This window comes from Lycorma delicatula, chromosome 4 (genome assembly GCF_047948215.1).
Source record: "Lycorma delicatula isolate Av1 chromosome 4, ASM4794821v1, whole genome shotgun sequence".
Classification (NCBI taxonomy): Eukaryota; Metazoa; Arthropoda; class Insecta; order Hemiptera; family Fulgoridae; genus Lycorma; species Lycorma delicatula.
In genome coordinates this window covers 109268952-109291199 of record NC_134458.1, presented here as the reverse complement: position 1 = coordinate 109291199, position 22248 = coordinate 109268952, and the positions used below count along the sequence as shown (strand labels likewise).

At 28.9% G+C, this 22248-nt stretch overlaps 1 protein-coding gene across 1 annotated transcript; it reads right to left on the bottom strand.

Moving 5' to 3' along the window:
• Nucleotides 1-361: 361 nt before the first annotated feature.
• Nucleotides 362-21350, bottom strand: 128up (GTP-binding protein 128up). The gene is made up of 8 exons (XM_075363897.1): nt 21163-21350; nt 19807-19972; nt 17576-17706; nt 15939-16178; nt 14632-14800; nt 13404-13533; nt 9257-9379; nt 362-603 (listed from the first exon to the last, which is right to left on the bottom strand). The coding sequence occupies exons 1-8, from the start codon at nt 21202-21204 to the stop codon at nt 501-503; spliced, it is 1104 nt and encodes a 367-aa protein (XP_075220012.1). The 5' UTR covers nt 21205-21350; the 3' UTR covers nt 362-500.
• Between the last annotated feature and the right edge of the window lie 898 nt (nt 21351-22248).

Genomic DNA, 22248 nt, shown 5'->3' with positions numbered 1-22248 from the left:
GGTCAAATATTTAGCAACAGAATGCAATAGATGATAAAAGGATTCATATAATGAATGCAATCATTACTGATATAAATAAAAGGGTTCAAGAACAAAAGAAATTAAATAATATGTACCAATGAATTATACACAATGCAGTGTATAGTGTACATTCTCAAAATACCCATAAAAAACAAATTTAACAAAAATATACTAAATGAAAATTAAACATGAAGTACCAAAAAATGCTGAACAGCAGGACTGACTTGAAACACACATCTATTTTGTTTAAATCAGCAAGCTAAATATTTAAAAGGAAAGATATACAGATAATAACTTTTGAAAAGGAAAATGAACAGTAAAAAATGAACAACAATTTTCAATCATAAAATAGTATTTCATATACATTCAAAATAAATATTTTTTTCCTCAAAAATTTTTATTTATTAATAAAATTGACAAAATAATCAAAATTAGTTATAAGTTAATGTAATTTATTTAATCAATTTAACTTTCACCACTTAAACCTTCTTTACAATCTGTACTACATCTTCATCATTTAGGATATGATCTTTTCCAACCTTTTGCGGCTGATGTTTCACTGATGAACCCCACACAAGGGCACTAGAAACAAAAAGCAAATAAAATAAAAATATAAAAAATGATTTATATCTGACAGAAAAATATATATCTCAAAACTTCTCTATTACAGCTGGGTGAACTCTCTGTCCTTTGTCAGATGCTAGCTACAATTAGAAAAAAATTATTTAAGGGTCATCCTCCCATACTTTCAAATAGAACATTTTGAAAGAATTAATGTTTAAAAAATAAATTTCCTATCAAATTTCAAACAATAACTTAAAACTTTTGAGGTCACAGTAATTTTAAATATTATGTATAATATTTATTTATAATGAATATAAAAAACTGCTATGTTACTCTTAAAGAAAGATGCTGGTCTGTTAGTTTTAAATGTATAAACATAGGCTAATAAAAGGCACAATTAAAAAGTAAATAGATAAAATACATATGTAAATATATTGTACATTTACAGATATTCACTAGAAATAATACTTTAATTGTTACACTGTAATTAGAAGAAAAACCAACTCCATAGAGGAGTAGTACTGTCTCAGCAGTTCATCTGGAAGGTCCTGGATTCAAATACCAGTTACGCATAGCAATTTTTCATTCCATATTCCGATGCACATATGAGTTGAGCTTACGATTATGTGGTGAATTAATCATAAAAAAGTTATACAGTATGTAGCAAGACTGAAAATACATTTGTAAAATAATCATTTGAAAAATCACCTATAAACATTATTACTAGACTTTACATACACTCTTTTTTGGATAGCAAGAAGCTATACTGAGTGCGGTACAAGTATCTTCCACCTCAAGCACCAGAAAGTTGTCACACAGTTTCATGTTTTGCAGTCAAGTGTGTGGCAAACGTTATGGAAACAACAATTATACCCATTTTGTACAACACATATACAAGTTATTACCACCTGATTTTGATAAACGGATGAAATTCTGTCAATGGTTAAATATAAAATGTAAACATCATCCTGATTTCTTCAGTAGTATTCTAATTACTGATTAATCCTGTTTACAAGAAATGACATAGCAAATTATAAACTTGGGGCAGAAGAAAATTCCCATGAGACTACAAGTCATTTCCAACACACTTTTCATCTATTTGTGATGTGACCTTGTTGGTGATAATTTCATAGTCCCTTTTTTCTTAGTCAAGGTTCAAATAAATCTGATGGAACTCTTGGAAGATATTCCTTTTGCAGATGAAGTGCAGATGTGGTTTTTCAATGATAGCACACCTGCTCACTACTGTCATGATGAGATGAATCATTTAAATAATATATTTAGTAAGCAAAGGATTGGTTTAAACAGACCAGCAAAATGGCCACCTTGATCTCCTCATCTCACATCAGCGAATGTTTTTCTTTGGGGGGTTGGATGAAGTCATTAGTCTATTCCATTCATACTGATACACAAGAAGAATTGGGAATCTATAATAAAGTTGAAGCTACTATTAACAATAATGATTTTAGACGTGCCCGGTTAGCATGGATTGGCCTAGCTGAACTATTCTGTTTAAACTTTTATCACTTTTCCGATCCAGTTTGTGTGCTTTGTTTCTAATTAAAGTTGAACTTTTCAAATTTTTGTTTAATTTTAACTTAGGTTGTTTACATCAATTTTCTCAGAATTAAATTCTCTTCAAAGGTAACTAGAAAATTCTTTACAAAGTTATTTTATTCCTTACCTAAAAAAGTGTATTTTCTAACAAAACGTTTATGTGTTTTACATAGTTTTTCTTAAAACCTAAGTGAGATAGAGGTTTGGGACTAATTATATTCAATTTCTTATATCAAAAACCATAAGGAAGCACCAAGTTTAAACCTTGATTTGTACCCCAAGAATTTTAGTACGGTTTGATTTCACATTGGGAGCAGAAAGCAGGGCTAAATGTTTTACAAGCTGAAACTTGCCAACAAACATTTTCTGAACTATGTTTATATGAACTTTAAAGGCAAGAGCAAATGTGGTCGGCCTGTGCTCTAGCCTTTACAGACACCCTGTTTGTTCAAACTGGTGAACATATGTTCTTCCTTGTTGGAGACAAAACGCATGCTGCACTGCAGTTTCCGATTGAGACTTGCTATACTCAAGAACACAGAAAACTTTGTGTCGCACTGAAACCATCTTATACACAACCGACACATAATGGCGACGCAAGCACTCTAATGTCGTTTACACAACTACATGCGCTCTAGGGTTGTTATTGGAAACTTTCAGACCTACTCTCTCAACTAATACGTATATCAATCAGATACAATACGAGGTGTGATCAAAAAATACGGCGAATAATTTTTTATTAAAAAAAGTAATAAGGTTACATAGAATTCGATTTAATCTCCTTCAAAGTACTGTCCTTGGCTAGCAATGCACTTATCCCAACATTGACTCCATGACTGGAGGCATTTCTGGAAGGCGTCTTACGGAAGGGCTTTCAGCTGCTCGGTCGTGGCCCTCTCAATGTCAGCAATGGTGTCAAAACGTTTTCTTTTAAGCACAGTTTTAATTTTTGGGAAGAGCCAAAAGTCGCATGGTGCTAAATCCGGTGAGTATGGCGGATATGGACAGACAGGAACACTTTTTTCGGCCAAAAACTCACGAATGAGAAACGAGGTGTGACACGGCACGTTGTCGTGGTGAAGAAGGAAGCCATTGGTCCATTTTTTCTGGTCGCTTTCTTTGTACGTCGTAAAAAGTTAAAATGCTTTGAACAGATCCACACGAGATGTTAAGGTCTTCCGATAGCTCTCGCATAGTCATTCGCCTGTTTGAACGAACCATTGTTTCCACTTTTTGCACATTTTCAACTGTTTTTGAGGTTACTGGACGTCCCGCACGCTGTTCGTCTTCAACAGACTCATTTCCATTTTTAAATCGGTCATACCACTTGTACACAGTCTTTAAAGTTACCACATTATCGCCATACATCGATTCTAACATTTCGTGAGCTTCTTTGGCACTCTTTTGCACTTAAAACAAAACTGTTAATGTGTTGTTCAAAATCCATGTTGCGCGACAGACACGATGATAAACACCACAACCTCACTCTAGCGGCTCTGGCAGCTGACTGGCAAGCTCGAACGTGTTACAACTAGTCCCTGACTGTCTCAGTTGATCATGTTATTGGATAAATTACAGCATATGAATGTAGCGTCGGCAGTTGCTGCTATAAAAATTGATTCACCGTATTTTTTGATCACACCTCGTATATAGTTCAGGAAATATAGTTACCAAATTGAGTCCATCATATTTCCAAGCTGAAATAAACTTTGACAAATAAAGAATTTCACAGGAAAGCCTAAAATATGTTGAAGATGACAAAAAGACTATTATGAAGATTTGAGAAAAATTTTGAAATAAAAAATTATGACACTCTAATAAATTTAAATGGAAGTATTTATGAATTAAGTAAAAAATAATTTTTATTTTGTATTTATCAATATATAAATAACAAATCCAAATTAATATAATAATATCTTTACTATTAACATTTTTTTTTTTGCTTAAGTACTGGGCAAAAAAATAATTTAAATAATAATTAGAGTAAAACAATAGTAAACCTCACTTTTGTATGTTTTACAAAATTAAGAAATGTTATAATTCTGGAAAAGTCTATAATTATAAAATAGACCACATTTTATAATTTTAGAATAAGATAAATCTTATTCTATAATTTCTCACCATTTTGAAAAAAAAAAAAAAAAACATTAATTAAAACCAAAAACTGATGGTTTTTCTACAACTTTCAATTTTTCTCTACTTAAAAATATTTGTATTTATAATATGAAAATTATCAATAACACAATTTATTTTTTTTTAAAATGTCACAGTGAGTGCATCAGAAGAGTGGATGGATTTCTGGTTTTAGTTAAGTTGGAAAGGATGGTGTGCACTGCTACAATGATTTTTGAAAATAATATTGCTACTGGTGTTTTTTTTCTTGTTATATTAATATCATGTTTCAAAATTATTAAAATTTCAAAACTGATTTTTTGGACACCAACCCCTTTCCTTCATACCAAATCACATTTTGGATTATTGAAAAACTGAAGTACTACAGCGGACATATAGTGGAATCCAAATACAGCTAAGGGAAAGCTTGGCTCAATTCCAATGGACGAACTAATCATAACTCCCCCATTACCATTTACTGGACCAAGTCGACTTGGCCCAGCACCAAGTATTATATGAATATACAAATATATGTATAAAATTTTATGGCTCAAAAATCTCAAAAATTATTAATTTCATTGAAATTTAGATATGCTGTAGCTGTGTATCTGAAGTTGTGGATAAGAAAATTTGATGAAGATTGGTTGAGTTGTTCTTGAGTTACGCTCAATTTAAGGTCAAAAAAGGGATCTTCTCCATTATCTGTCACCACTGAATTAAATCATGCACTTAAGCTAATATTTTCATGAAAATTACAGTTCCATTTAGGTATATATCAAATAGGTTAGATGATAGCAGCAAATTCAATTTTATTTAATTTTTACTAATTTTTTTTATTTTAAATATTAAGCTAATTAACATCGGCTTAATGGAGCCACGAAAGCATTAATTTAATTGCATGATTTAATAGTGCACAATAGTAAAATGAAAAAAAAACTGAAAATGTAACCAAAAACCGTTTTCTGGCTCTTAACTCTGGCCATGCCGGTATATAGCCGGTAGGTGGGGAGGGCCTATTAGAGTAACGGACACTCCCCTGGGTGGCGTAATACCATCAAGTCGGGGGGGGGGGGGGGGGCCCAGAGGAGTAGAGAAGTTATAAAAAAAAAACTCTAGTTCCTGTGGACCAATTCACTTGAAATTCAATAGGACTCTAAAATGAAAAGGTTTAAATCACTCCACCAAATTTTGTCAAAATCAGTTAGGATTTGCATCCAGCGGAGCGTACAAAAGAATCTTTACACACACACTTTTTTTGATCAGGTGCAGTAGCAATTTCTAAATTTTTTAGAAATCTGCTAAAAAATATCATAATTGATGACAAAAATACAATAAATTTCTTTTTGAAGTCGTGGCTACCCAATAAAGTACAACGTTATTAATTACATACAACATAACTGCTGTCAGTATAAGATGACAGAATGCGGCTCAAAATTAATAAAAATGCTTTATAAAAAAATAAATTATTGTATATAGAAGTCAAATAAGTGTTAAACACGATATCTCTGCTGGTTTATTTTAAGTAGAACTATCAATCTGAAAATTATCTCAAACTACTCATAATATAAGTATTAGTAATCAAACATTTCGTTTTGTAAATGTAAATTTTTATTAAAGTTATAAAAATCCATGCAGGTATTACTCTGTAGTATTCTACTGGAGAGTAAAGACATCTTTTTAATGTTTGTCATTCCTGTTTCTCTCTTGCTAAAGTTTGTCAAATCTTCCAAGTATACCTCTGAATTTCATTTCTTTATCTTATTTTATGGCAACAGCAATCTTTTATTCTCTTCAGCTATACAGTACATTGCTTTTATCACTCTACTAGTTTCTGATTTGTATAATGTCCAGCCAACAGCCCATTTCAATTTTTTTTTTGGTTGCTGTATTTTTCTTTGTTCCCGTTCTTCATTAGCAGCTTCTTACACTGTCCATTATTTTTATCTCCAATAACTAATCTCCACAGATCTCTAAAATACCCTAAATTTGTTACCTTGCTTTTCAGTATTTCAAGTCAATATACAAAAGTCCGGAAAGACAAGACGCAAGTGTTTGTAAACCAACCTTCTTTCCTACTAACATCACCTGTTTTGTTTCCTTCCAAAAACCATAATGATGTAAGTATCATGCACTACTTTATCTTTTCCTATCTCACACCTCTTCTCTAACAATCTTTATCTGTTCTCCAAGTCAAAATGACCTCATATGGAAGAAAACAGTTAATCCTTAAATATAACACATAATTTTTGTTTCCTAACATGCGATAAATGATTTTAATTTGTATTTTGATGCTGAAAACGAATATGAACGCAGAATCTTTCTATCACCCACCATTTTTGAAAAACTTTTTCAAGAAATTTTAATTAAAGAAATTTTTTCATTTTTCAACGTATAGTTAGCGTTTTAAGCTCCTATGTTGTATTTTGTTAGCTCATTTTTATTGTTTACCTTTGTTAATATAATTTGTAAGCTGTAAATAAACAGTAATAGACAAAGAATTAAATCATATCATAGTCACAAATTTTGACATCATATCTAATACTGAAGAGCCTTCATGGACAAAATGAAGAACCAAATCGCAGAAATCTAAGCCACTTTGCAGTTAGGCTATACTAAGTGCATGTATTTCTTTGGGAATGGGACAGCCAAGCTAGGGATAAATATTATGTTTCCAAAGAATGGAAGAAATGAGACAACTTAACTCCAAACAGGAAAATATTATTCATGAGCCCAAAAAAATATTTTTATCCCCTATCAATATCAATGAAAAATTTTGTAAAAGCCATGAAGAAGGATAGTCCCAGATTTTTGTACGTTTTGTAGTTTCTGGTTAATGTCTGTGCAGGTCAAAACATGTAGCTGAAAACACAGCTAGCTGTGTTGTTTGTATTAAGGATTTAGGAATGAATTAATTTTGTTCAGTCTTATTAATGTCATACGTTTGTTAACAATGCAGTGTAATAATACCTCGAAACGCTGTAAATTATGTGGATGCCTTTTGATATGTACATGGTGAGTTTACCATAAAATCAAATAGAAAAAAGTCAAATAAAATCAAGTGAAAAAATGTCGGGCTTTCAACGCTGACAAAAGAAACTTTTTCAGTACTTTGTTGATGAAAATAATTTGGTTTATTGCACAAACACTGATGAGCTTATGTTGCACTTAGGACAAGTTCATAAACCTGAGGACTGGCGCCTTTCCATAGATTCATCCAAGTGTAGTTTAAAAATGGTTCCGCTACATAACAGTAACAAATATGCTTCGATACAAATCGCTTATGGTATTAATTTGAAAGAGAGATGATACAATGTGATGAAAGACGTCCTTGAAGAAATACACTATAAAAAACATAGCTGGAACATATTTGGTGATTTGAAAGTTATAGCTATTTTGTTAGGCAAGCAGTTAGGCAATACTAAGTACATGTGTTTTCTTTGCGAATGGGACAGCTGAGCTGGATAAACATTATGTTACCAAAGAGTGGAAGAAACGAGACAACTTAACTCCAAATGGGAAAATTATTATTCATGAGCCCTTACTTGAACCCAAAAAAATATTTTTACCCTGTCTCCATATCAAGCTAGGAATAATGAAAAATTTTATAAAAGCAATGAAGGATAGTCCCCAAGTTTTTTACATCAGGCAGAAATTTCCGAATGAAAGTGACGGATAAATTAAAAAAGGAATATTTGTTGGTTCTCAAATAAGAGAGTTGGTCAAAGATGATGCACTTAACTATATGTTAAATAATGTAGAAAGTGCATCTAGAGCTTCATTTAAAGACATTTGCAAAAAATTTCTCGGCAAACAAAAATCTGAAAATTACCAGGATTTTAATCAACTTCTTACTTCATACAGAGCTATGGGATGCAAAGTCTTTGAAAATACATTTCCTCCACTCACAACTGGATTTTTTCCAGGACAACCTCGAAGACATAAGTGATGAACACAGTGAACATTTCCACCAAAACATTTCGGTTATGGAAAGCTGCAATAAAGGGAAATGGAATACTAACATGCTAGCCTGTTAGTAGTATTCTTTTGTTGTTAGTATTCTACTGTTGGACATTAATTCAGGAAGTGCCTGAGGCTATTTATAAAAGAAAAGTCAGTGAAATCATTCTAACACAGGTATGGTCATGCGCAATTAAAAATTTTACAAAATTTTTAACTATATTACCTTACATTTTAACTATTACCTACAATTACCTGCATTTTAACTATATTTTACCTTAATTTTTTTGAAGTGTAATTTATTTAAAACTAAGGGCGATAGAAAAATTGTATTTACAGATCTGTAATGTACGCAAAAATGCAATTCAAGAAATGGTATCACACTTAGAGAAACATTGAAAAAATTGTTTTTTTTTTTTTTTTATCTAGCAGTGTAATCATGATGTCTGATCGATTAGTTAAACTGTCTGGAATTTTTAAACTATTCCTTGTTTGGATTATACAGATTAACATAATAGCCTTAAAAACAAAATCATAAAAGCCTAACAGAACTTAAATTAATTTTTTATAGTGTACTGATTACAAAGTATAATAAATTATGAAATGTTATCATCATAATCCAAAAAGTAACCATGTTTAGTACAGCTAAATATTAATGATTAAATTAAATCATTTATTAAATATGGATTTAATTCTGAATTAGTATTTTATTCCAACTTCTATATAAATATATATACACACATACACTTCATTATTTCCAAATACACTCATTAAGCTGCTCCAGATAGAGGGAACACCTAACAGATTTTTAAGATATAATCAACAACTTTGCTCTAGGTCGGTTAAATGATTCATTATACCATTACATACCACATCAAGGAATTCAGTCTAAAAACAAAATTTCAATGACAAAAACATTTGTTTCAGAAAGTTTACATTAAAAAAGTTAGTTTAAAGAATATCCTTTTGTCAGGCAGCTCATAAATAATTATTGTTTTACAATTAAAGTGTCATAATGTCTTAAAAATGAAAACTGATGACTTACTATTTAAATTCCTTGGCAATAGACCTGTGTAATTTATTACAAAAATCTTCAACAGATTTTCTTTCAGAGTGTAAAACAACTGGCGATTCATAATCTGGAAGCTGTCCTTTAGGTTTAGTATATCTGAAAGTAATAATAGCTGGCATTATTTTACAAACAATAGTTGAAACCACTTATTTCTTTACTTTTAATTTGTCTTCACATTCATTTTTTTTACCATTTATTTCTTTACATTTGTTAGGAGTAGTATGTGTTTTTACTCTTATAAGTTTATAGAATGATCACATCAATTTTTATAAAATAAGTATTAAACTATTCACATCAGTTGCATGAGTTAATAATAAATATTTTAATAAAATTATTTCAAATTTAATACATCCTACATCTCTGTCACAGTGAAAAAAATGCTTGAAAATGGCTGCTGTTTTGTAAAGAACTAATGTAACAATATGTAACCTAATAGGACAGGTTGCTTTACTAACTGCTGCACTTACTTTCGCTTTCTCTAGTACTTGACCCAAACCTTAGTACCTGAAACTGTAAAACCAAAGTCACTGCTGGCTCCTCCAAAAGGTACGCCATTAGTAGCTAAACTTGCAATAAAATTTTCAAAACTAGAAAACCAAAAAATTCTTAATGGAGATTTAATAAAAAAAATTACTTTCCTAGTTTTAAGAGGACATCAACTAGCGAGGATCCTGCCTGATTATAAAATTGCACTAATGAAAACTGAAAACAATCATATTGTTTAAAGTTTATGCTCTCAGCAACAGGATATAAAAACAATATATAAAACATTAATTTGAGATTATGATCCATTAATTACTTGTCTGCAAAAATAAATTCAAATTGAAAAAACTTCTATGTTTCTATCAAGATTCTCCAGATATGGATCTCTATCCATATTATGTATTAACATACTAATATTTTAAAAGCTATTATGTTTCTCAGGACTCAATTTAATGGTCTTCAGAGAGAAACATTACAGTTTGGCATGAATTAGATCTGTACAATCTCAATGTTAGTGCATCTAATCTCCTCTTTTGGTAAATGAACTAAACTAATATTTTTATTTGTAGTCTTGTATATTGATAATTTACTAAGCGTAGATCTTTATACAAGGGATAACACTTTAAAAAAAAGTGGTCCAAATACTTCCTATCAGACAGTTATAATGTTTATTGGTATCAGAACAAAAGTGGAGGTTTCTACATTTTATTTTATTCAAATAATAATTAATCAATAATAAATAATAAAATCAAAGAAAATATTTCTTCATCCAGTACGGTTTATTTAAAGAACTCATAATATAATATATGGGACTAACAAAATTTAAATATATATTCTACATTTCATCATTACGTAACATTTTATAAAAAGAATTTATAAAAGTACTTACTATTTATTTGCCTTTATATACTCGCATCCATAAAATGCTATTTGAAAATTGTATACATGCTAAGGACCCTGCCAAGTAACACCAAAAAATAGCCATTCACTAACAGAAGGAAAAAATCTCTATTGGTCAGAGTGAGTTTGCGCATCTCTACAACCAGAGGAATGTTGTACACAAATTACTAAATTTTCATTAAAAAAAGTAAGGATATGTGTATTGTTCATAAATAAAGATGTTAAAATACATTTGGTTTTATATCTTAAGAATGGTTTAAATTAAGAGCCTGTATATTACAAGTGATCTATTAAGTATTAAAAAAAAAAAAACGATCAAGTAGTTGGAGGGAAGCTGAGGGGGGTCCTATTTCAAATATGAAGTTTTGATTGAGTTAATAAATATATTACTTGTGCATTTTTTCAACTTACTAAAAAAATAATACAATTAAAAATAACAAAAATGTTTGAAAAAGACAACAACCAGGATTTAATCAGAGAAGAATTCAAGAGTCAGATATATGGGGAAACAGGGTTGAATTTCTGTGAAATGTTGTTTTGGTCATCTTTGCTTTTTTTACTTTCACTAATTTTGTGTTAAGAATCAGTGAATGAATTGTTGCATCCATTTTATTTGTAACGAGTTTTATTTGAAATGTCTTCAGCTCTATTTAATCTTTACTTGATATTGATATGTTTGAGTAATTTGTAGAACACGGATCATGCTTTTTAAAGCTGTGTTTATGGGAAGTGAGGAATTTGAATTTTTATGAATGTATCTGTCATTGTTGCTTTTCAGTATATTATATACTAGGAATGATTGTATGCATTTTTTTTTTATGGACTAAAAAACCATCCAGCGTCAGTAATATTTGTTTCAAAATGTAAACTTGTTTAGTAATAATATTTTAATATTACTGAAAGGTTTTTCTTTTACTATGCAATAGTTTAGTTTATTTTAAAGAACGACATGCATTTTTATCTGAGGGTCTTTGTGTACAGATCTATTATTTCAAACGATCTGAGTACAGAAGAGCATTTTGATAATTTACAATGAAGTATTAGGAATATTGGGTTATGCATTCTTGGAAAGAGTTTAAGGAAATTTTTTATAAAAAAAAAGAAGAGAGACATATCTTTAGCTATTTAGATTTGTTAATTATGGTTTGGAATTTGTTTGTTGCATCATATGCAAGTTCTGTAAAGTTGTTTTCAACAATACCTTTAGTTATTTTTGAAAATTTAACGAAATAGATGGTGTTGATTTAGTATCTTGTTACTGTTTAATTATAATATAAATATATATATATATAAGGTATTTTTTAAAGTGATAGAACTTTGAACTGAAATAAAATAGATAAAAAAGTAAATTTGAAGCCAATTTTGTTTTTGTTTGAAAGATCAACTTTGACATTTAATTTTTATAATAATTTCCGCATATGTCCACCACAACTAGCTTTGCGGAACCAGATTCAATCAGTCCAATTTTGAACCACTTTTTCAAGTAACTGGGAATGTATTTTGTTAATAACACGAGTTATGTTGGCTTCCAAAGCGTTAATCATTGCTGGTTTATCAGCATAAACCAGAGAATTTACATATCCCCACAGAAAATAATCCACTGGCATTAGGTCACATGATCTTGGAGGCCAAGGAGGCCAATTCACTGAAGCATTTTGTGAAACAATTTTGTCACTAAATTTTTCTTTCAATAATCTATTGTTTCGGTAGCAGTATGAGGTGTGGCACCATCTTGTTGAAACCAAAACTGTTGCAGGTCAATGTCATGTGAATTTGGAAACAAATAATCACTGATCATCTATCTCTAACAATCACCAATGACAGTAACACACGCTCCTGCCTCATTTTTAAAGAAATAAGGACCAACGATGCCTCCAGCATGTAACCCACACCATACAATACAGTGCTTTTTCAGGATGTAATGGAGCCTTGTGAATTTCCTGAGGATTGGTCATACTCCATATATGGCAATTGTGCTTGTTGACGTAACCATTTAACCAGAAATGAGCTTTGTCACTAAATAAAAATTTTTCAATAAAAAAGTTGGTTTCGAACTGATTTAGGCACCATTCATCAAACAAACTATGCTTATTATAGTCTTGTGGCTTCAGTTCTTGCACCAATTGCATCTTATACGGGTGTAAACAAAGAACTTATGGAAAATTTTCAATGTAGTGGATGGATAAAGTCCAAATTGTTGAGAACAGTGATGAATAGACATATTCGGATCTTCTTTAACACTGTCTATGACAGCACTGATATTTTCTTCTGTACGTACAGTTCTTTTTGTCTTGTTGGTTTTTCATTGAGTAGAATAAATTTTGTTCGAAATTTATCAATAGTTCAACGAATACTTTGCTCTGATGGATGACTATGTGCACCACAAAAATTACAAAGTGCTTATACATTTGGCAAACAGAACATTGATTTTGAAAATATATTTGCACAATTTGTAAATGTTGTTGCAGCGACAATCTTTCCACGATCATTTGCCAATGCTCACTGATCTGATATGACAAAACAAAATGTCATCAAAACAAAACAATGACAGCTATCCCTATTGAAAGTTCTATCACTCTAAAAAAATTACCATTATTTCAATATATGAGTATTGATTAATGTAACAGCACAGTTGGATTCTGTTCTATATATTATATTACAAATTACTGTCAAAATGAGCACACAAAACATAACTATAACATTTATAGAGTACAATTTCATAGATACAAATACTTACATTCTAATCAATTTCAAATATTCCCACATTCTTTCTAGTAGGTCATCAAAATTCCATTTATGGTGAGCAGATATAGGTACACAATGAGGAATTTTGTATATTATATCCAACTCTTCAATACTTATCTGATCTAAACAAATGAAAAAAAATTTCATTAAAATTAGTTAAAACTAAGATAAAAACTTCCAATTAAAAATGAGTTAGTGTAATGAGTGGATACAGAGAAAAATGGTAAATTATCCCACCTAGTGGCTTAACAAAACCTGGAACATAAAATAATCTAAATTAAAATTTTTAATTTATTTAAAAGCTAATTTTCACAAAAAATGGCTATCAATGTTTTTCATATTCTTACAACTAAAAAATCATTTATCAGAAAAATGAAGTTAAGAACAATATTAAAATAATGACAATGATTTTTTTTAATTAATTACAAATTTTTCTATAATTCCATGTTTGTGTTATTATTATATTGTATTTTTCTGCTTTGGTTATTGACTAATTTAAACATACTGGTCTCTTCCTTTCTTTTCTACAAAACCTGTAATCCTCTATGTATCTGATGATACAACATCTTTCTAGATATGCTGTAACCTATGTCTTCTTTAGAGCTTTTATTTTTGGAACTTCTGTATGTTTTACCAATGCCTAAGTATTTAGCCTATCAGTCCAATTCTGTTTTCTATAAAATTCTATGAAGTTCTATCTCCTCAAATTCATAAAAAAAGTTTTCATTTTACTTTTTCTACATTTTTATCTCAACTCACTAATTCCAACCATATTATTATTAGTTATGGCTAGGTAATTACAGATTTTTTCAAAGATTAGCTAACTCCCTCACCAACAAAGTTTTATAATTTTTAAAGAGAGAAACTACCTAAACTTCAAAAAAAATAATTTAAAAAAACATTTCAGGTTATTGTAGATTTATAAATGACATATTTTTTGTTGCTTCATTCATTAAAAAAAAATGCAGCAACAGTAAAAATTATCCAGGAGAGCATTATATATAACTTCAGTGTTTCAGAAAAACTGGTAAATTAACATGTACACTCCTATACATTCAAATCTGCATTAAGTTGCATTTTGCTTTAGGTTGCAAATAAAGGCTTACGATGAGACAAATTAATTTCAATACCATACGGTATTCATTTCAGTTTTATTTAATAACTACTATTGTTATTATTATTCTATAATAGCGCACTACTATCACCATAATATTACGTACCAATTTTATTAAGAAGGTAGATACATGGAACATATATACGATTACCCTCTATAACATCAATCAAGTCATCGCTGGTCGCATCATATCTCAGTGTGACATCTGCATTAGGGACACGATACTCTGATAGTATAGTTCTAACCGTTTCTAAATCTAACTCTGACTGAGGTACCTAAAATAATAATTTTTTTTTTTAATAATGGACTTACTAATATACTGATGTACATTAAAATAATATTTATAAATTACTAAGAAATTAATTACATTAAATAAATAAAATGTTTCTAGTTAAAAGCAATTAATACATAAATAAAAAAAATTATAACAGAATATAACAAATGTTACTATTTTATATTGTTTATGTGTTTTACATATATACAATAAATAATGAATGTTATTTTAACATAGCGTGCCCACAAAATCCATAATTAAATGAAATACATAAATTGCAAAAAACATAGAAGCCATCTTAGACAATGTTTCTGAGGTTTTAATAAATTAATATACCAGAATGCAAGCTTTTATTTGAATTCATATCACTAAAATATTTTTAGCTTTATATAAAAAAATATATATAATGTAGAAACTATGTTCTTGTAAAGTCTGTAATCATACAAACTAATGTAAGCTTCTTCATCATTTGAGCTCAAGATAAAATGGAATTAATAATTATTTAAATTCATCCTTTATCAAGGATTGCAATAATCAAATATCTACTGCCACTATGATCTTTTGTTAAATAATATAGTTCAAAAATCAATCAAAAGAAAAATGGAGAGCAATATTAAATCATCATGGTACTGTTACTTAATTTTTATATTCTTTTACTGGTTTTGGAAAGTTGGTGAACTACAATGATTTTTGGATTGGAATCCCTGAGAACTATGTATATGTATTTGTATTCTATATCTATATCTTTGATAATAATAGCCAGTAGATATTTTTTCTCTACATTCTAAGCAAAAAAATAAAAATAGAGCAGTTACGTAAATTAATTGATTTATATGTTATTCTATAAGTAACATATATCTAGTACAGCTTTTTTGATTCAGAGTATGTAGGGGTAGCTGCAATTCTTGATCATGAAATCAGACTTTCCATGGATCAGAAGGCCAGAGTGTGTTCTTAATAAGAACCTAACAAGAAAATGATGCCTGTAGACATTATTATTATAATGTAACTGTTTAGTTAACTCATGAACTGTTCAATGTTCTGCATGGGAAGGCAGAACATTGCCTTCCCACTAACACTACCATACGTGAAGTTCATTATTTGATACTATTTTTACTCTATAAAATTAAAATGCATACCAGTGTCTGTAAATTGATTCCTCCTTTATCTTTTTTCCTAAAACCAATATTTGGAGGAGCTTTATTAAGTCGTAATCCAAAACCTTCTAATTCATGCTCAATAAGTTTCTTATGTTGCAATGGTTTTAGTACATCCAAAACAATAAAAATAAGACTACAAGTACGTGCAACTGCAATAACCTGACGACCACGTCCTTTACCATCTTTAGCACCTTCAATAATACCAGGTAAATCTAATAACTGCAATAAGGACAAAAAAATACATATAACACTTCTCTTTATTAAAATATATTTTATAATAATCTTAATCTTATTAATTACCAAAATGATGTGGTAAACAATTAAGTGTAAAAATCTTAAAATTTATTTAGAGGATTATCATTAGACAAGGGTAAAAAGAAAAAAAGGAAATCATTAAAACTGGTCTTTAAATCAAAAGTATTTTCTACTGAATGTAGTCTACGCTGCGACTTTAAAAGATCAACTCCAGTCTGTGACTAGAAAAGATCAACTATCTGTAATTTGGCTCTGTAATGTATGTGTATGTGTATGTGTATGTGTATGTATATATATATATATATAAACTATATGACTATATAGTTTGTATATATATATATATATATAAACTATATGACTATATAGTATATATAACTAAAAGTCTTTAAAACTTTTTAATTTTACTATGATTTTTTAAACTTTTGACTTTAAATGTATTAATTTTATCCTGATGATGGCTTCCAAGTAAATTGAAAGATCTAGAGTACATATCAACGTGCTGGTAAGGTGGAATAAATTAATTGTTAATTTATTCATTTAACATAGTGGTACCATGTACAACTGTAGAACTTCTCTTCCTCAATTTTTTATTAAAAAATAAAAATGTTTTTTTTCAAAAGAAAGAGGTTATCTTCTAGACACATTTTTTTTTGTATAAACTACTAATTCCCAGCATTATCAGATTTAATTTTTTGTCATCGTTTTTCTTGGAAATTGACATACTACTAACAAGAGATAATATCAGGAACATTGCCATATTTAAAAATAGCATATCAGTTTTCCTATACTTTAAAAAATATTTGTCTTAATTGACAAATACTATTAAATAAATTGTATTTTTTTCTCCTCATAAAACAAGATTCAAGATTATCAATATAACACAATATTTTAATAATCGTAATTTCCTTGTAAGCCAGTAATGTCAAGTAAATGGAAGATCATCAGAAATTAGAAATGGAACTTATTTTGAAATATTTTAAATTAACTGGCCAACACTTAAACCACTACAGTAAATATTTCTATATAAATTTCTCCTCTTAATTAAGTGTTTTAAGTTCCAAAAAACAACACAGTGAAGTTTCAATGAAATTTATTATTTTTTTCAAAAACCACTACTGTTAAAACTACTAACTTCACCTTGTTATTTTATTTCATTCCATCAAATGACTTAAAAGGTATATATACTTTCATTAAATAAATCTATGCATTATTCTATCCACATTATGCTAGGCCTACAAAAAGATTTATTTACAAAAAGATAAAATTCCATTCATTAAATCCTAAAATCAAATATAAATTTGTTTAATAATGTAATAAACCCAAAGGATATTATATTCTATGCATTATTTTTCTCAATTTACCTGAATTTTGGCTCCTTTATACTTAATACACCCAGGAACAGTAGTTAAAGTTGTAAATTCATAAGCTGCTACTTCTGAATAAACACCAGCTAAATTACTTAGAAGTGTTGACTTACCAACCGATGGAAAACCTATCATGAAATAACAGATACTTCTTAGAGTTAAATAGAATTTTTTATTTGAATAACTAACACTACTTACTTGTGGCAAAAATATTATAATTTAATGTAAACTAAAATTACTGAATGGGTAATTTTGGAAAAGAGTAATATAGGTCTTAGATTAGGTAATGTAGGTAAAATTACTGAATGGGCTATTAACAATCATTAAAAAAAATTTGGCTAACAAGAATTATGAAAAATAAATACACCTAATTAAAATATAATACAGCAAGCATTATATTTTAACAAAGTATATTTATTTACAAACAAATGAATTTAAAAAAGAACTCTGTTTTAAAAAAATAATAATAAATATAAAGAGAAGCTTGGTGAAACATACTGCTCCTACAGAAAAGTTATAAAGTAAACGGGATAATTTTAGTTTTCTGATTAGCAGTTTGATAAGAATGACTTCTCTGATATTATCCATTACCATATAGATTATCAGTGTCTTTAAAGTATTGGTATGTTATTTAGGTTTCCACAGAAACCAAGTTAACAGAATGAGCGTGTAGCTGTGTATACCAAGCAGGAAATGAAAGCAGATGTATTTTTTTCATTTAAAGGAGTGGATGAAACTGGGAGATTATTAACAGAATACAGCAAATGCTGCTTGAATAAGCAAGATCTAAAAATCAATTCAAAAAAGGGCTGAATTTCTTTCTGAGAAGAACAACAATAATTACTTTTTGTTAAATAAAAATTTTATAGTACATCTGACACTATAAACTAAAGACACAACATATATATCACGGCTACTGATTCATACAGCTTCAGCAAATAAAAACTGAAGAAATTCCAACTGAGTTGAATATAAACTACATCTACATTTTCAAAGCCTAGAAGTCTTATCATACTAGGTTCTACATTAACTAATAGTCAGAAGCAAACAGAATTAATTGGTAATTCAAAAAAGAATTGAAATTTATGATAAAGGAGATTAACTTCATATAATAAATATAACTGTTGTCAAAGTTCATATTCTGAACCTTAAAGTAAATGGAAAGTTTTAACATTTTTCCTAATTACCCACAATAAAAAAATAAAAATTGCATTTCTGGATAAAAGTTGACAATATATTAAATAATGTTAAACAGTGACAGCTACTACTGTGAGAACTAAACCCTAAATTCAAATCCAACAGGTACAATAAACTTTCAGAAGTTGTGATTCAGTTTTAGGATAATGATCTATCTTAGAAAACCAGACAACATCCCTTGCTTACAAGATTTTGGTTTTGAGCTACTGGACTGCATACCTCAGTCCTGATTGTATTTGAGATGTGTAGGCTACATTTGGTCTGTTGAAAATACAGAACAAAAGAAGTAGTGCAAATTAGGCAATGCGTGAGATGGTGTAAGTTCCTTTTGGGATATAATTCAAAAACCCATTACAAGCCACAAGCACAGAAATATAGGGGTTGATTAAGACAATTAACATTATATTCCTTCAGAACAAATGAGTGTTGATTTATTAAATCTTCCTCTACGTTTTTACTTTTCTTTAACATTGTAATTCTATTTGAACTAGAGAATAATAACAAGGTTTTACTGTGGAACAGAAATTTCTTATCAAACACATTGACATCATTTTGCAATTACATAAAAACTTAATAAATATGATTAAAAAACTAAATAAAATTCAAATTGGCAGAATTTATACATACCAAACACTAATTTTTAAAGACAGTGAAATTCCTTCACAATAACAAAAACAATGCATATGAACATAATCAGAACAAAATAACACCTACCCTTGACAGCAAAAACCAATCTAAACACAATCCCAACTGTAAAATGTTTTAAATCATATTACAACTAATAATTTTGTAAACACAGGTTTTTCCATCACAATCATAATAAGAGATCTGTTCAGATAGTATTTTTTAATGAAATATTTCTTTGTATGTCCATGTGTTTCATTATTTAAATGTGGTTGGTGAAAACTTGTTAACACTAGATTACATTGAAATATGAATTCTTAAAAGTGAGCCACAACAACACTACCCAGTTAAAAATGAATGAAAACTATTCCTGTCTAATAATATATTATAAAAAAAATGCTTCTCACCAACAAAACCAATTCTTGCATCTCCAGTTTTTGCAACGTCAAATCCTTCACCTGTACCACCACCACCACCTTTAGGTGTAATAAGCTCACGTCGTAATTTAGCAAGCCTAGCTTTTAATAATCCTAAATGTCCAGCTGTATTTTTATTTTTTTGAGTTCGAGCCATCTTAAAAATAAATACAAACAAAATTATTAATTGCTGCACTTCGGGTAATAATAAAAAGACATTTTATGTTTATTAAACATTACAGATACTTAATTATAACATTTAAACAGATCCTTGGTGAAATTTTTAACAGGTCAATTTCCTTTGTAATCATATAACAAAAATTAAATATAGCACATAATTTTGAAATACTTAGTTTAATAACAGGAAATAGATTTAACTAAAATAAGCACACGATTTAAGTACTTTACATATTATAGTTTGTTTAGTTTTACTGTATACAGGTTCATATAACTGTATACTCTAAATATTTAAATTTAATAACTAAACTTTATACCAAAACGAATAATTTTTAAATCACTTCCTTAAGAACATTTTCAGTCATCTTAGCAACCATTCTCAGCGACTCATCTATAATCCTCAATAGCTTACATAATTTGGTTCAGATTGTTATAGAAGTTTACATTTTAAATATTATCAACAATGATCATGCAAAAGAATTCTGAATCTAAGTTTCCTTACTATTACAACTTAACAGTTTATGATGTATTAATAAACTCATGTATTCATATGTTAAGTTTATACTTTATACAATGTACAGTTGGCAGTTAATAAAAATGTATGTGAAAGTAATTGAAGCAAACTTTTAAATACTTCATTCAAAACCGTGCCACACTGTCAATAGAATCTCCAAGAAAAATTTGAGATATTTCTAGAAATGATAATAATGTAACAAAGGGATTTCTTTGAAATCCCATAATCATTGGTTTTAAAGAAATGCAGACATTATTACTTTCTAAATTGCCTGTCACTTGCAATTATTTTGCACTTATATAGAAAATATATTATCAAGAGTGAAAAAATATTGTGTTTATACAGTAAACTTGGCTAGTAAAATATTTTAAAAACTATTTTAAATTATTTTAAACTTTCTTTCGTAAAATTAAATTAAAAAATCACGAATAATTATGCCAGGTGACAAGAAGCATTGCAATAACCAGAATCCGTATGAATACAACCAAGAAAACGTACACATAAAAAAAATGAATACGGTTAATGAGCTCATTATTCAAAGGCCGATAATATTTCAAATAAGATTATACGATTTTTCCTTCTTAATGCAACAAAAATATTTTATAGGTTAATGATCTACAAAAAAAATACTTGTTTGGTAATACGAACTGACATACCTCGGCCTCAATGGTTGCTATTTTTTCTAATATTGTAGACATTGTTGAAAAACTTTATCCAAAACTGAAACTTGAAAAACTATAATATCTCTAACAATTAAAAAGTAAAGAAACTTCCATCGCACACCACACAAAACAAACACGCGTACAGAAGCAGATGCTTATAGGAGCTTAATAGTGGCGCTATCTTTTCTTTTCGTATGGTAAAAAGTGTGACAATATGACAACACTAAATTGCGAGTTATTTATCTAATTTACTTATATGTTATTTAGAACGTACAAATTTTACTTTACAATGAATCAATCTTTCAATTAACTAAACATTTAATTTTGAAAAGATCATTCTTTCTTTCTCAGTAGCAAATAAATTAATCAGAGCACACCATCGAAGTAGTACACTACATCTAACAGTTGAGATCGATCTTTTTGAACGTAGATGGCGGGCATTTCACCTTATTTAACATTATTTATTTAATAAAATTTGTAGTTATACATTATAAGTTAAATGATTCAGTAATTTACTGTATTATGGTTTATTAAATAAACTTTATTAGTAGGCTGAACATACATCCTTTGAAACTGAATAATTTTTGGATTGTTTATACTGTTTTATTTCATTTACATTAATAGTTGTGAAAAAAACAATTTAAATCGCATTAGGAGCTCAATCACTTATAAAATTATGGGCTGAAGGGGTAATGAATTAAAGAAAATAAGGAATTACAGAAAAAAAAGTATTCTGTCATACATTACTGTAAGACAGTGAACAGCAAAGCAATGATGACAAAATAATGAACTATCTTCAAAGTTTTTTTTTTAGATTACATAATATTTAATTAAAAAAATCTCCTACTTAAGTCAGCAGGATAAACTTACAATGGGATCAAGAGAGGAGAGGAACCAGTGGATCATTAAAATCAATCCATTTGGTGTAGCCCAGCAACCCATTTAAAGTAAAACTTTAAATTTATACTAAAAATAAGTAAGAAAATATATTCTTGAGAAATGGTAATTAAAAAAGAAGTTTAATAAAAATTGATTTATTTTAAATCATTCTTGCTTCATAATCTACTTTCCAGCTTCCTT

Coding starts and splice junctions, on each gene's coding strand:
- 128up (XM_075363897.1), bottom strand. CDS start 21,204: ATGTCTACAATATTAGAAAAAATAGCAACCATTGAGGCCGAG. Junction 17,707..19,806: donor TGCAAGAATTGGTTTTGTTG/GTGAGAAGCATT, acceptor ATTTCATGATAG/GTTTTCCATCGGTTGGTAAG. Junction 14,801..15,938: donor GAATCAATTTACAGACACTG/GTATGCATTTTA, acceptor TTATTATTTTAG/GTACCTCAGTCAGAGTTAGA.